The sequence below is a fragment of the Centroberyx affinis genome, unplaced genomic scaffold, assembly GCF_046629955.1.
Source record: "Centroberyx affinis isolate AG114_WGS23_722 - 3 ecotype Tasmania unplaced genomic scaffold, CSIRO-AGI_Caff_v1 ptg001044l_1, whole genome shotgun sequence".
NCBI lineage: Eukaryota > Metazoa > Chordata > Actinopteri > Beryciformes > Berycidae > Centroberyx > Centroberyx affinis.
Window position 1 is genome coordinate 71,171 of NW_027279599.1, and position 14,615 is coordinate 85,785.

At 43.5% G+C, this 14,615-nt stretch overlaps 1 protein-coding gene across 2 annotated transcripts; it reads left to right on the forward strand.

The window, feature by feature from the left end:
- The first annotated feature begins 207 nt into the window (after nucleotides 1–207).
- Nucleotides 208–14,057, forward strand: naa25 (N-alpha-acetyltransferase 25, NatB auxiliary subunit). 2 transcript variants are annotated; one of them, XM_071522912.1, is made up of 24 exons: nucleotides 208–310; nucleotides 1,848–1,933; nucleotides 4,619–4,757; nucleotides 4,855–4,973; nucleotides 5,071–5,145; nucleotides 5,274–5,381; nucleotides 5,804–5,882; nucleotides 6,004–6,115; nucleotides 6,241–6,330; nucleotides 6,634–6,806; nucleotides 6,918–7,030; nucleotides 7,134–7,341; nucleotides 8,216–8,305; nucleotides 8,399–8,579; nucleotides 8,680–8,779; nucleotides 8,991–9,142; nucleotides 9,236–9,361; nucleotides 9,467–9,710; nucleotides 10,563–10,686; nucleotides 10,779–10,844; nucleotides 10,971–11,068; nucleotides 11,220–11,330; nucleotides 11,511–11,657; nucleotides 11,739–14,057. In XM_071522912.1, exons 1-24 carry the CDS (start codon nucleotides 253–255, stop codon nucleotides 11,859–11,861), a joined length of 2,922 nt encoding a protein of 973 aa, XP_071379013.1. In that variant the 5' UTR covers nucleotides 208–252; the 3' UTR covers nucleotides 11,862–14,057. The 2 variants fall into 2 exon arrangements, with proteins under 2 accessions (XP_071379013.1, XP_071379012.1); XM_071522911.1 differs by having other exon boundaries at nucleotides 11,511–11,651.
- The last annotated feature ends 558 nt before the right edge of the window (nucleotides 14,058–14,615 follow it).

The window sequence follows — 14,615 nt, forward strand, 5'->3', positions numbered from 1 at the left end:
ACTCTGTCTGCACCTCTCTCTGGGAGCAGAGTAGCACAGACTTTATCTAATCTAACCTTATCTTAAATATTAAAATAGGAGGGCTGTAGGTTTCTGATTCACGCAGCGTTGCAATGCATATTCAGACATGCATATTCATACCCATGCCCAGATAACAGTGTATTGTGTCTTCAGCGAAAAAAAATCCTTTAATCACTACTAGAGGCAGCCTAGACTACGCATGTCTGAACATTTACCCAGGTAAACTCCACCATGGCGGCGAGAGGCCATGTGCAAGATCCCAACGACAGGCGACTCAGACCCATATACGGTAAGGATTCAATGGGAAATTACATATTTGTGTCCGTTTCGAGGTTCGGTAAACGTTGTGGTGCTGTATCCCGGAGCATGTGTTGACAATAGGTGATGTTGAAGTCAGAGGGCAGCGCTGCGGCCCCTCCAGCCCCAGCCCCGGACTCCGCTGCCTGCAGCGCCCAATGACAGTGCACCTTAACCGGGGTGCCACTGAGCCAGGCACGGCACTAGTCCCAAGGCTCTCTGGAAGAAACCGTTAATCTCTCTGTCTAACCTGTAGATACTCTCGGTGGTGTTACCGCATTGACTGGTTCAGAGATTTGTCGTCCGGTTAGGATCATTCTCAAAGACAAAGTGCTTTCTCCTTTGCTAACGTTAGCTATTTGACAGCTAGCTAACTAGCTACGGTTAGCAGTGTGTTAGCCAGGCAGTATATGGGCATGCTGCAACTGCATGCATGTAAGGAAAAAAGGACAAGAAAAGTTGTATATTTCTACGGGTTGTGCCCCCCAGGTTGTCAGGTATTTTTGTTGTGACTAGCTGCCTGTGTAGTCTGAAACGGTAACTGTTTGGTAGCTAAATGTTACACTGCTAGCTTACAGCTAACAGTACGTTCATAACTGTTTAAGGACAATGCTTCAAGCTAACTTAACTAAATAGTGAGTGGTAGCTTGCTAGCTACCGTTAGCTAGCTTGCTTGGACCTGTCACAGCTCACGGTCCTGTATGTGTACAGCTCTGAATAAAGGCTGTAACGTTATGTCATGTAGATTCAGAGATGTTTTCATATTTGTGTTTTAAAGAACTGCGAGGCTTTGCCCCTGTCTAATATTTGAGTTTTTCTACAAGCAACTCTGTCCTAGCTTTGCACTGACTGAACTTTCACCATAAGTCCCCAGTCTTGCTGTCCAGACTGTCGCTGCCCTAACTGATAAAGGGTCAGATTTTGTTGGGAGTGTGACTTTGATTCATGAATGATGATGAATAATCACATTTTGAGCTGCAGTAATGCAGTTAAAAAGTAGACTAAACACTAGGGGAAAAAAAATCTGGACTAACCACCCTGTAGTAGCCTAATTTCCTTATCATCCACTGCTGCAGTCTCAATGTAGTTTAGTTTGGCAGCAGTACCATCAACCTGTCAACCCTGGACTTAAATGATAAACAAAGGGTCTGAAAATGTATCTAGGCTTTCGCCAACTTGTCGTTCATCTGTTATGTTCAACATAGTTGCACAGTTTGAACGGAGAGAATAGACATGACATAATCACAATGTACTGTCTGGCACAGTTAATTTTGGCACCCAGCTGTCCTGAAGAGCCTGGACTGAGGTGTGTGTCTGTGTGTGTGTGCATTGCTTTCACCAGCCATTCAGAAACACATTCTTAGTTATAGTTGTAGCTTTACACATTAATACACATTTGACTACAATAGCTATGTTCACCCTATTGTACTTGAACATTGAACACTGTGTAAACATGCACGATGCATTCAAATCTAATAATTACAAACATCCTGATCAGTGTAATCATATTGCCCCTCATGTTTTCCCAGATTACCTTGATAATGGCAACAATAAGATGGCAATCCAGCAGGCAGATAAACTGCTGAAAAAGCATAAGGACCTGCACTGTGCCAAGGTAAGTTGCTATGGAACTATTGAAAGCCTTTAGTTTTGTTTTGTTAGTATTCTATCAAGCATTGTGCCACTGTTGGCATAATTTTACATGGATCTCTAGACCAACGTAAACAAGAGATGAGTAACTGGTGTCACGCAGTAACCTTTAAAATCTGTCTCCCTGATAAGTTCCTCACCTATATTGGAATCTGTTTCTTTGCATATTCCTTTAAGATATACACATACATGCACACATTTCACAAGAGCAGTCAGAGCACAGCAGTTTGCTCAAGGACACTTTGACAGGGATGGACACATTGGCTGCTGTGGGGATCAAAGCTGTGACCTCATGGTTACCAGACTGTAACTACCAGGCGACCCTGCTGTCAAGAAGCACCGGTACCTACAACATATTTAGCTGCAATTTTGGGAACCTCAAATCTGCCTTTATCATTGGTGTTGTTGAAAAGAAAAAACACTTCACAAGCATCTGTCAGATGATCACAGAGTTCGCTTGAACACTTTGAAGTGACCTTGGCTTAAACATTCCTTATGTGCTGTCGGGAATTACCATGAATTGAGAGTCGGAGACAAATAGTTATAACTGTGGGATACATCCAGGGCCCTGCTGTATAATTTTACCATGTGTCACATGGTCACATGTTAAGGTATTTTGGAGCCACTAAGTCTATGAAGACAATTTTACCTGCATTTAACCTGCTGTCCTTAAAATGCAGTAGTCACTGTGTGTGTCTGTATATGTTACAGGGCTAATCATGATTGTTGAACATTGTTCAAGGTCTTGTTGTAAGGATAATTGTAAGAATTACCACAAATTTAGAACTTTATTGGCCACTTTTGTATGCCTAAATAGGTATAATTCACTGTACTACATTGTGCTACTGTAACTACAGTACAAAATTTTGCTTTTCCTGCTCACATGGTGTCAATTAAGTATTTTCCCTAACATTTACCTATAGGCAGATATGGCCATTGACCATGGAAGGGATACCCATATTGAAGGTAGAGACACTGGAGAGAATAGAGAAAATTGGCTCATTTGTTAAGAAATGGCTAGGAGTCCCTCGATGTCTTAGCAGTGTAGGACTATTTGTTGAGTATACATCTGTCATTCAAATGTGCCAGGAGGAAGCAACAAACCTAAGCAGGGATAATGGATGAACTGGGAATCTGTCAAGAATAAAAAGCGTGATTGGAAAAGCGCTGGAATGTAGAGACATTTAGGATTAGCTTCATTATTGGAAAAATGTGCTGCCATCAGCCCACAACCTCAACCAGTGTCTAAGTGAAGAAAGACCCAACATGTCCTCTGTGTTCAGAAACAGAAACACCCAGACGCATCCTGTCAGGATGTAACACTAGTCTTGCCCAAAGTTAGAAGAGAGTCCTAAGCATCACATTGGCTTTGCACTTGAAGACAAACAGGTTATATTATTAGCACCTGCTTCAATGCTCAGCTAACTGTTCACTTTGTAGAGCTCACTGCACCATGGGAGGATGCAATAGATGAGGCAAATGAAATTAAGAAGTTTAGATACACTGAGCTAGTTGAGGCTGAATAACGAGACTAGAAAGCCCAGGTACACCCTGTGGAAGTAGCGCACTGTGGATTTGTAGCCACATCCACTACTAGTTTCCTCAGGGAGTCAGAGATTCCTAGTCAGGGATCATTGCATCATGCCACCAAGGTTTACCAGCTTCTGTCACAGGTGAACAGAGCAGCCAGTAGCTCTGACTGAAAGGAAGGGCACCAGCTGGGCTCAAAACATGGAAGTCTTACCTTGTGACTGAGACAGGGTTCCATGGTTGCAACACCAATGTACATGCACAATTAAAAGAACATCAAGGATAACACAAAAAAGTCACAGGACTTATTTCCATTACTACTACCATAGCATAGCTGTGGTAGTAGTGGGTAGTCATACACCATGCTCGGCTATTGCTATAATTGTCTTATATAATTAAACTTAGGGAAAGTTTCATTAATCTTACTGTTTGTTGATAGATTTTGGTTTCTGAATGACTGATTGGGCTGCTTCAAACCTGAAGGGTCAGCAGTCCCTTTAGTCTATGATTGTTGGTACCGTTGGTTTCAGAACTGCTGAGCGGGCTGTTTCAATCTCAAGGTTAGAATTGATTGTGCCTAATGTTGTGAACTTGCTATAAGCCTACGTGTAGATACAGGGAAATGTAAATGAGTGTAGCTCCGGTCAGTGTTGAGAGCAGGTGTTCGCCTATGGCGGTCTGAACATTTATGGTTCTGCGTCTGTGATTCTGCGTGTAGACCACCGAAACACTAGACGGCAGTGTCGTGCTTTGGTAACACAGAAGTAATAACAACAGAAGGAGCAGTGTTTACATTCTCTGAAACTATGGTGGGACGTTTCCACTTGATAACCTCAGTGACATACCCCAGTCTTTCCTCCAACATCCAAGCATCCCAGACTAGCACATGGGATAGTTACAACAGATCCTATGTATTAATGCATTTCAAGAAGTCTGTGTGACAGGTACACAGCCATACAGAAGACATTGTAAAACTAGCAGGTGAAATTTATGGGCAAATGTATGCATAATGCCCCTATGCTAGGTAACAGTTATTATTCTATTGATTACAAGTACATTATGTACCTGTGAGCTGACTTTCTCTCTCTCTCTTTCTGTACCCCTCTCTCTCTCCTCCCAGGTCCTAAAGGCCATTGGTCTGCAGAGGACTGGGAAGCAGGATGAGGCTTTCACTTTGGCCCAGGAAGTGGCCACACTAGAGCCCACCGATGACAACTCACTACAGGCTCTGACCATACTGTACCGAGAGATGCACCGCCGTGAGTACACACACACACACACTCACACACACACATATTGTTTTGAAAGGCTGGTGACATTATTGGAACGTGCTTATTGTTTTGTCTGTCGTTACAGCCGAGTTGGTAACCAAGCTGTACGAGGCCGCGGTGAAGAAGGTTCCTCTTAGCGAGGAGTATCACTCTCACCTCTTCATGGCTTATGCTCGTGTCGGGGAGTACAAGAAGATGCAGCAGGTGAGAGAGCATGTGTCCGCAGAATAATGAAAGGGATGTTTAGGACCGACAACATCTGTACCTTACTAATTAGTGTGTACATCTTTGTCCTTTGTAGGCGGGAATGGCCCTCTATAAAATCGTCCCCAAGAATCCTTATTACTTCTGGTCTGTCATGAGTCTGGTGATGCAGGTATGGGCGGGCTTTTGCAACACAGCCCTTATCTGTACACACACACTTTCACACTCATTGTCATAATGAAGAACTGCGCTTGAATGATGTACGTGCTCTGTTGTGTTTGGTCTCTGCACCTGGTTTAGGCCATTTCAGCACAAGATGAAAAGCTGGCCCAGACCATGTTCCTGCCTCTGGCTGAACGCATGGTGGAGAAAATGGTCAGGGAGGAGAAGATCGAAGCGGAGGCGGAGGTGAGTAGTCTGCAAATTCATCAAGGTGTCTGCAGGTCCTGAAAAAGTCTTACAATGTCTTAAATTATATTATCTATTCTCAAGGCCTTGAAGGGTCGTGAATACAGTTAAATATAGCATTTGAAGTCTTAAATTCAGTGTTGGAGTTCTGAAAAATTTTGTTTCTTGGTGTACTGTTTTGTTTGTTCTGTTGAGAAATTAGTCTAGTCATGCAGACTATAATCTGATAGGTCTAGGTTCCCTTTTTTTTTTTTTTTCTCAAATGAAATTGGTTTTATATTTCATTCTAACTGGCATTCTAAGCTGATGAAACTTGCAGACACCCTGATTCATACTGCTGCCATTTGCTGCCACAAGCTTAATGGTGATAACATTGCTTGTAGTATTTACATTTGTCTCTGGTTTTGCATGTGTCACTCTAGGTGCAACTGTACTTTATGATCCTGGAGCGCCTGGGAAAGTGTGTAGAGGCTCTCGAAGTGATCAGGGGCCCACTTGGGGGTAGGTGTGTGTGTGTGTGTGTGTTAGAGTGTAGTGTGTCTAATTGTTCTGAAAAATTCTATGGGTTGTGTAATTTCTGGTATGTAATTCCTCCTCACTGTGTTTATGCGTCTTCCCACAGAGAAACTGACCAGCGAGTTACAGAGCAGAGAGAATAAGTGTATGATGCTCTACCAGCGACTACAGCGCTGGCCAGAGTGCAACGCCCTGGCCCACAAGCTGCTACTCAAAAAGTGAGTCCGAGCCTCCACCTGTCTGAGAAGACACTTCTGAGAACATCCTCCATGCATACTTGTCAAGCATTAACTATTACTGTTTTACAGATAATAGATACAAACACGTGTGTCTCTCTTTCCAGTCCTGATGATTGGCAATTCTATCCTGCCTACTTTGACTCCCTCTTTCACCTGATGGATCAGTCGTGGAGCCCACCAGAAGAAGGAGAACAGTGAGTACAGAGGTTGTTCTTTTTGAATAGGTGCAGGTGTGTGGGGTGGTAGGACGGCCTAGTAGTTAGATGTGGACCTTCCTTCAAACAGACAACTAAGCATTTACCCTGCTGAAGTGTCCTTGAGCAAGACACTGAATCCCTACCAGCTCCAGACTGCTGCTCTCTAGCTGAGCCTGACCTCTGACCTCCATGTGGAGGTGCGCAAGAGAAAAGAGTTTCCCTCAATTGAATCAATTGAATATCACATCATCTAGCGTTGTATTTTAATCTCTGCCTGTGTGTCTTTCCCTCTCTCTCCAGCTGTGCGGAGGGCCCAGTACATTATTCTGTGGCTGAAGTGGTGAGATTTGTGGAAGAGAGAATTAAGGGGGAGGACAGCAAAGACTCTCGTCCGCTCAGAGGCCCCTACCTAGCCCGGCTCGAATTAATACACAGACTGAGAGAAAGGGGCTTGCCTGAGGAAAGAGAGCTAGGTAAATTCAGATTGTAAAATAATTACATGCCCATCTTCTTTAAAAGGTTTCACAAATTGGCTAAGCTCTTGGGCCTTATTATGTGACAGTCTGTTATTTGGTATTAAACAGGTGAGCCCTTAGAGCTAATGGTGCAGTTCTTTGGGAAGTTCGGAGACAAACCCTGCTGCATCACCGACCTAAAAATTTACCTGCACCTGCTCTCTCCTGACCAACATGTTCAGGTAAAACGCACACACACGCATGCACTGATATATAGCAATATTGTTGAGGTCCCTCTTGTGAACTGAAGTTGTGATACCCTTTTTTTTCCTCCTGACTTTTTAGTTCATTAACCGACTGGGTGAAGCAGTTCCATTGGGGGGAGAGGGGGAGGAGGGATTTGCTTTTCCAGAGGATACCAAAGCGCTACAGAGGCATTTGTGTGTGTGTCAGCTGAGCCGCGCGCTCGGACTGCATCACTCCCTCGACACGGATGGAAAACTGCGGCTTATCGTGGAGCTCAAAGCTCACTATCATCATGGGCTACGGTTTGGTAAGAGCATCAGTTTTTGCTTTCTTAGACCCTTTTTATACTTGGCATTAACATGCGTTCTGGGTCATCAGATTGTGTACAGGTAGAGCAAATGCATAAAATCAGGTGTAAATGCACCTGAGATGTATTTAAGAACTTATCAGGCAGGTTTTCAGTGCATATGAAGGATTATACAGGCTCAAAACATTGATAATGGACTATCATGTTTGAGTGTAAATGTAGCTACATCATCCCCCTCCTCCACCATCTACACACACATGCACATACAACAAATCACACATGCACAACACCTAGAGAGAGATGAAGAGAGGGATAAATGTTGCTAGGTAGCTACTTCAGTTCTCTCCACAGCTCCACCGGTTTCTCCTCCAGTTCAACTGTCCAATGGAACCGGGACTTGCACTTCCCTGCTGGCATCACCATGTTTACTACTGTCTGTCTGTAGAGCTTTGTCATGTCCCTACAGCTGCTGATGTCAGCCAAAGACTGGGCACCCATTGGCTGTTGATAGAGTAGCATTATAAACGGCGGTGTTGACCATCACACACCGTTTGAGCCAAGACTTGAGATACTAAACATGTTTGAGAGCCAGCAGGATGCCCTACTGTCAATTTTAAGGATGTAAATATTGCAAGAATAAGTGGCATGCACTGCAATCAGCGTTTTAGGGAAGGAAAAGAGAAATCTTGATTTGAATGTGTATACCAGAGGCTTATTTTAATGCCTGGTGTAAATGTGATCTAACAGTCATATCGAAACACTGTCTGGATACAAGGTGGATGTTAATGTGAGGTGTAAACGTGGACCTTAAGCTTTTCCAGTGAACAATGACTGGCTTAGTTTGTTCTGATTTCTGGATGTCTCTGTCCAACAGGGAAGTCGTCTCTGAAGACGGAGCTGCAGTTTTCCGATATGTATTGTCTCATGGCGGCTCACGTATACGTTGACCTATGGAAAGAGACTGGTGAGTCTTTCTCTCCTTTTCTCAGATCTCTTTCTCTGTCTCTCTCTCTCTCTCTTTTTTGTGATAATGTGTGTAAAATGCTGTGTGTTGTAGGGGACGAGAATATGGTGTGGCAGTGTTTGGGTGTCCTCCAGGAGGGCCTGTCCCACAGCCCCTCCAACGCCCAGTTCAAGCTGCTTCTGCTGCTCCTCTACTGTCACCTGGGAGCCTTTGAGCCTGTAGTGGACCTCTATTCCAGCCTGGATGCCAAGCATGTACAGCACGACACCATAGGGTCAGTACACGCACGCAGAAACCTCCATTTAAACCTGACGAGCATAAAACATAACTAGCAATAGATTTATGAGTGTAAATATGCCCTCTCTTATCCTTAGGTATCTGTTAACACGTTATGCTGAGTCATTGGGTCAGTTTGCTGCTGCCTCCCAGTCCTGTAATTTCTCCCTCAGGTTTTTCCACTCTAACCAGAAAGATGTAAGTCCATCCCACTTCTAGATGTAATTTCCACTAGATTAGAGGCTTTAAAAGGCCAGGATCACATGCTCATATTTTAACTTTCTCATTCCTCTTCGTCGTCTCTTTCATTTATTCTTGTGCTTGATTTCTCTCCATTAAAAACGGACTAATTTCCATCTTTCTACCCGCTTGACTTTCTCCTTTGTCTTTATCCGTATGCTTTCACCAGACCTCAGAGTATATCATCCAGGCATATAAGTACGGAGCGTTTGAGAAAATCCCAGAGTTCATTGCTCTCAGGAGCAGGTTGAACCAGTCGCTGCACTTTGCCCAGGTCCGCACGGAGAGGATGCTGCTGGACCTATTCCTGGAGGCAGACATGTGAGAATATATACAAACACACACACACTCACACTGACACCTAGAGCTGAATTCTTAACTTATGTGTGTGGTGTCTTTTTTGTTTTTTTCCAGTGTGTTGAGTTTGGAGGAGAGTGTGAAGGCCATGGGTCTGTCTCCAGAGGAGGATGACATTCCCTGGGATACCATGAGGGACAACAGAGACCTGACCGTCTTTACCAGCTGGGACCCTAAGGATCGGTGCATATTTTCATAACATGTTTGCAGAGACAGGCACGTGTGCTCGGTGAGAAGTGCTGTTACCTCAACGTATCTGCGTGTGCCTGTTCCCTGTTCCCTTCACAGACATTTGACCGAGGAGCACAGGCGTCTGTCTCTAGAGGAGGAGTCAGTTTGGCTGCGGATACGCTCTCTAACACTTCGCCTCCTCGCCTCATTGGCCCTGCTGGGACACGCCCCCTCGCAGCAGAACTCCGAGATGGCCAACGAAAATGGAGTGGGAGACAAGACCTCCATCCTCAGTAGCCTGCTCTCCCAGCTCGACCAGACTCTACAGACAGCAGCTCAGATATCAGAGAAACACACACAAGTAGGTTTTATTGATTTAGTAAATGCACACTGAATGTTGTCAATAAATGAGCATCTTTGTCATTAGCAACGTGCATTTGAATGACACAGTGCATGATGTTGAGTGACATTAGGGCTGGGTACCGAAGGTCAGTACCTTTTTTGCATCAACATGCTGAGGTAAACAGTGCCAAATTTCAATACTTTTGTATTGTTCTGGTTCAGCCAATCTCTAACCGTGACATGCCTTTACAGAGGTGCACATTCATGCACAACACAAACTTGCACAACATTGGATTGACGTGGTGCAGGTGACTGACTGTCTCTGTTTTTAGCAATCTAGCTAATGCGAGCTAGAACAGAGCTTGCACCAATTTTAGTAGAAATGGCTCATTAGCCGGATAAGTCAAACCCATGGAGTGCTAGGCAAGCTCTGCCTCCTATAGAGTCTGACATCTGCGTGTTGGCTAATTTCATTATTCGTCTTCTGGCAAAAACAACTGCCTATAGGTTTACTTTCACTTACCGGAAAAGTGTGTGTGGGTCTTGTCTCTCTCCCCGCAATGTGTTCAGGACAATTTAAAATCAATAAAGCATGGGCATCTCTATACTAGCTAAGATCTTTCCCCAGTGTAAATATACTGTATCTTGCACATGGAAGCTGAACTTCAAAATAAAAGCCCCCCTGTACACTGTATTTACTCACACTTTGCATCAAAAAAGTGCTGCAAAAAAGTACTTATTTGGTACTGAAACAGGTACCGGTACCAGTACCAAAAAATGTCAAACGATGCCTAGCCTAGCCTAAGCCTAGTGGCTTACACATGGGTTGATTATTCACAAGATAGAAAATGATGTTATTTGTACGATGCAGTATCCATTCCTGGGACCCCCCTCCACTCGCTTGGCCCCAGCCCTGTCCAGTGGGAGCTGTCAATGCCAGGTTGCTGCCCTCCAGCTGTCTGTCCATCTACAGGAGCTGGAGACTGTTGGACTCGGTAAGAAGGAGAGATGGAAATAACATGAAATCATACTACCTTGATTCGCCTATTATCCATCCGTTTTTGTTTTTGTTTTTTGTTTTTTTCAGACGAGTCATCGGAGCTTCAAACCCAGATCTGTAACGGTTTCAAATCATTAGTAGTACAGCTTCAAGGTATGTTGCCAGCTTGATTGCTTGCTTTCTAGCACAGTCAACAAAAACAAGAGTAACAATATAGTTATATAAAAATACAGTGTCTGTCCTGTCTTACATTTTTCTCCTCTCTCTTTGTATCCCCAGAAATACTGAATAAATGCAAAGGAGATTTATTGGAAATGAAAGACAGCAGATTAAAAACTTGGCCCTCCTTATTAGAAAACCTAGTCTTCTTTGTTGAGGTGAGACATCTGTGCTTTCTTCCACACATAGGGAGACACGTGTGACTGAGGTGTTTCCTACCTATACTGTATCTGATGTTGTGCTGTCCCTCTGCCAGCCATTGCACTGCTGAGCTTTATAGCTGTAACATATTGTTGTTATCCTTCATAGACGGTGTGCATAGTCTTCTGGATGGCTAGTTACTGTGCGAAGGTCCTCCGACCACTCAAGGCAAGTCTACAGAAGAAGAAAAAGAAGAAAAAGGACACAAACACGGCCCTGGTACAGTTCCTCGTTTTTTTTTTAACCCTTTCACATCCTTGATAAATGCACCCATTTATAGACTCATCGGCTAATGCAGCTTTGATAGAAACACAATAAACTCTGTTGTTCACCCGCTCACCCGGTTAGAGAGCTTCACACCCCTCGTAACTCTCCACCGATGGCTTCTCTCCCCTGCAGCCGGCGGTGGTGTGCGGGTTCCAGGAGCTGACAGGGAGCTTGCAGGAGCTGCTTACCCAGGCGTTGGAGCATATAAAAGGGCAGGAGACCGGCGTGACGGCCCTTAAACTGGCCAGTATCACCTTGGAGGGACCCACAGAGGTAGGCGCGCATACGGACGTGCATTTTCTCTCTCTCTCATCGCCCCGAAAAGCGTCCCTCCCCCTCATTTGTGTGCCTTTCTTTCAGGAGGAAGGCTCGTTTACCAAGGCTGCTATGGACAAGGTGCAAAGCAGTTACCTGCGCTCGCTACAAGAGGTGGGAGATCTGCTGAAGAAGAGAGCAGAAACTCTAAAGAACCTCAAGATCTGAACACCATCGCACACCCCGAATCAAGATTACTACCCCCCCACCACCATCACCCTCCAATGCCCCACACCACCGTCTTACTGTCAGCCCACCAACTAATCTACACAAGGCCTACTCTCCCTGCTCCTCCCAAATACCCCCCCCCCCTCCACCCCCATACTTTTTTTTTTTCTCAATTTCTCGCCCACTTCCTTTTCCGCATATTTCCCACTCTAGGTTTGTCGAGGTCTCAGTCTGGATTTTTTTTTTTTTTCACTCCTTCACACACACACACACACACACACACACACACACACTCGCACGCACGCACACACACACACACCTCTTGGAACATTCACAACTCTTATAGCACATAACCTTGTAAGTTACTCATGACTTTATACAGCAATTATAAGTGAAAATGAGGAAAAAGACATGCTCCTGTAAGAAATAGAGCAAAATAGAAAAATGAATAAGCAGTTTTAGATCTAACTACTCTAATAAATTATTGTACATAGTCTGCAGATTAAAGAACTTCAATGACCACAACTCCTTTTACTGAATGGGAAAATACAGTAAAAACACAATAAACCACTATTCCCTTTAGTTATGTTTCCCCTTTTTATTCTTTCCCTTGTTTTTTTCTGGTGACGCCAAGAACAAGCGAAGTCCCTCTAGCAAAGTAAACCCCGACTCTGGAAAGGAGGGGTTCCTCTTTTGAGTGGGATGCTTTTCCAGCTGCATCTGCAAGAGCAAGCAGGCACAATTTTGCATCGGATCTCCCAATTCGCAGGAGTGCAGACTGATGCTCTCGATGGAAATATGGACACCTGGCATAGGGCAAACAGTAGAAGGCCTTTGGACTGAACTTTCCCCATTGAATTTATTTGTGATTGTCTTTTTTTTTTTTTTTTTTTTCTGCTTTCTGTATCTCGTGTGTCGCTTCGGTACTGAAAGTGGAACCACCTCTGTAGTCGCAGTATTATAAAGAGCAAGGATGAGATAAGCTACGTCAGCGGGATATTCCTTTTTTAAATTCGGAATCTCAGTCGAAGTCCCGTCTCGGCTCTTCTCTTGTGTTTCAGAGTAGCGGCGTTTTGTAACATGCCTGTCGTGCAGTTGGACATTGTAGTTTAGGTTGTTTCAGCACAACAAGAATCAGGCATGGATCAAATAGTGAGAATCCTTTAAATTTGTATGTCTTTTTAAAAGTCTGACTGAAACGATTCAAATTATTTAAGAGACCATGTGTGATTATATTATAATGACTGTTCACCAAATATGTTTCCTACTCAGATCTTTTATGAGAGAAGTTCACCACAGCACAGTCTCTCGTGACGCCGCAGGTATGAAATGTCTTTCTGGCAGTTGATTTTAGTCCGTCAACTCAAATTGCAGAGAAAATCATGAGCCACTCTTTTTCATAGATATTCGTGTTTATATTGAACACTCCCTTTGAATCCAAGGCACCTGAGTATAACAAATTGACAATTTTCAAGAGGATAAAACAAATGTAAAGGTGCGTGTGTTGGGAATTAATCCTAGAATAATTGAGAGGATTTTGTCTACTTTGACCCAAATCTGATCACACCCTAGAGAGACGGTTATTTTCCGCAAAGATGCAGTTCTTGTTAGAATTATATATTTCATTCTGGAAAGGCTCTCACTAAACGGCTTAAGCCCAGAGAGGTGTCTTTCACAGATAATTAAACATTGGACCTAATTGTAAATAAATGTGGCAACCTTTGGAAAGTACCGTGTGCGAGGACATTAGTGGAACGTGTGTTTTGAAAGCAGCTGCAGTAGATAGAAAGATTTTGTCCTGTATTCATGTTTTTGTCATTTCCCCCCTTAGTCACCCGCCTCCTCCAAACGATTCTCATAAACCAAAAATGATTTCTCCATCGTCCTCTCCATCTTCTCAGTCTGTATACACATTGTATAACAAGACCTTCTGTTGTTGAAGCATTTCTGACCGGTGGAAATCAGAAACAAAATTTAGACATGAGAGACAGTAAGCAGACTTTGTTGACAAATTCTACCACCACCAAGGAGCACTGATGACTGACTATTGGCACTGCAGGTCGTGTGAGATTGGGTTTTGTTGGTTTTACTATTATTATTTTTATTCAGAAATTGAAGAGCAATGAGAAAATGTGAGCAAATGGTGATTGCCCCCCCCTCCCCGTTCCCCTGGTATATGCATACAAACACACACACCTCTACAAATATATATATATATGCCTTTGGAAGACTCAAGCCCGACTGCTTGAACCGAACCGCGGCTGCAAAGATGTTTGTGATCCGATTAGATGTTTTGTTGAGGTTCAGAATAATGGTTGACAATCTGGAGTGTCATCTCACCTTTTCCTTCTTTTGTTAGAAAATGGAAAACAAAAACACTGGAATGTCAAAGCTTTTTTTTTTTAAATAAAACGAGTAAATATGAGATTGATTTTGTCATGGTATGTACCTCTTTTGGATATTAAACTAGACATCAGTATCCATCATATCCACATTTGAATAGGACTTTGTGGAAGTCATAAAGTACTGTAAAATAAACAACAAAACAACAATAAGCTGTAATAAAGGGAAGGCTGCTGAATTAGGGTTTCTGAACAATCAAAATCTATTGACCTCCCAACAATCAAATAAATAATACTACACAAAAACAAGATGTAGAGTTTGAGAAGAAGATAGGAGTGCTAATATAGACACAAATGTATTTCCTCAGACAGGTTGTTCCAAAGTTTAGGGGCCCTAATGAACCTTTTATAT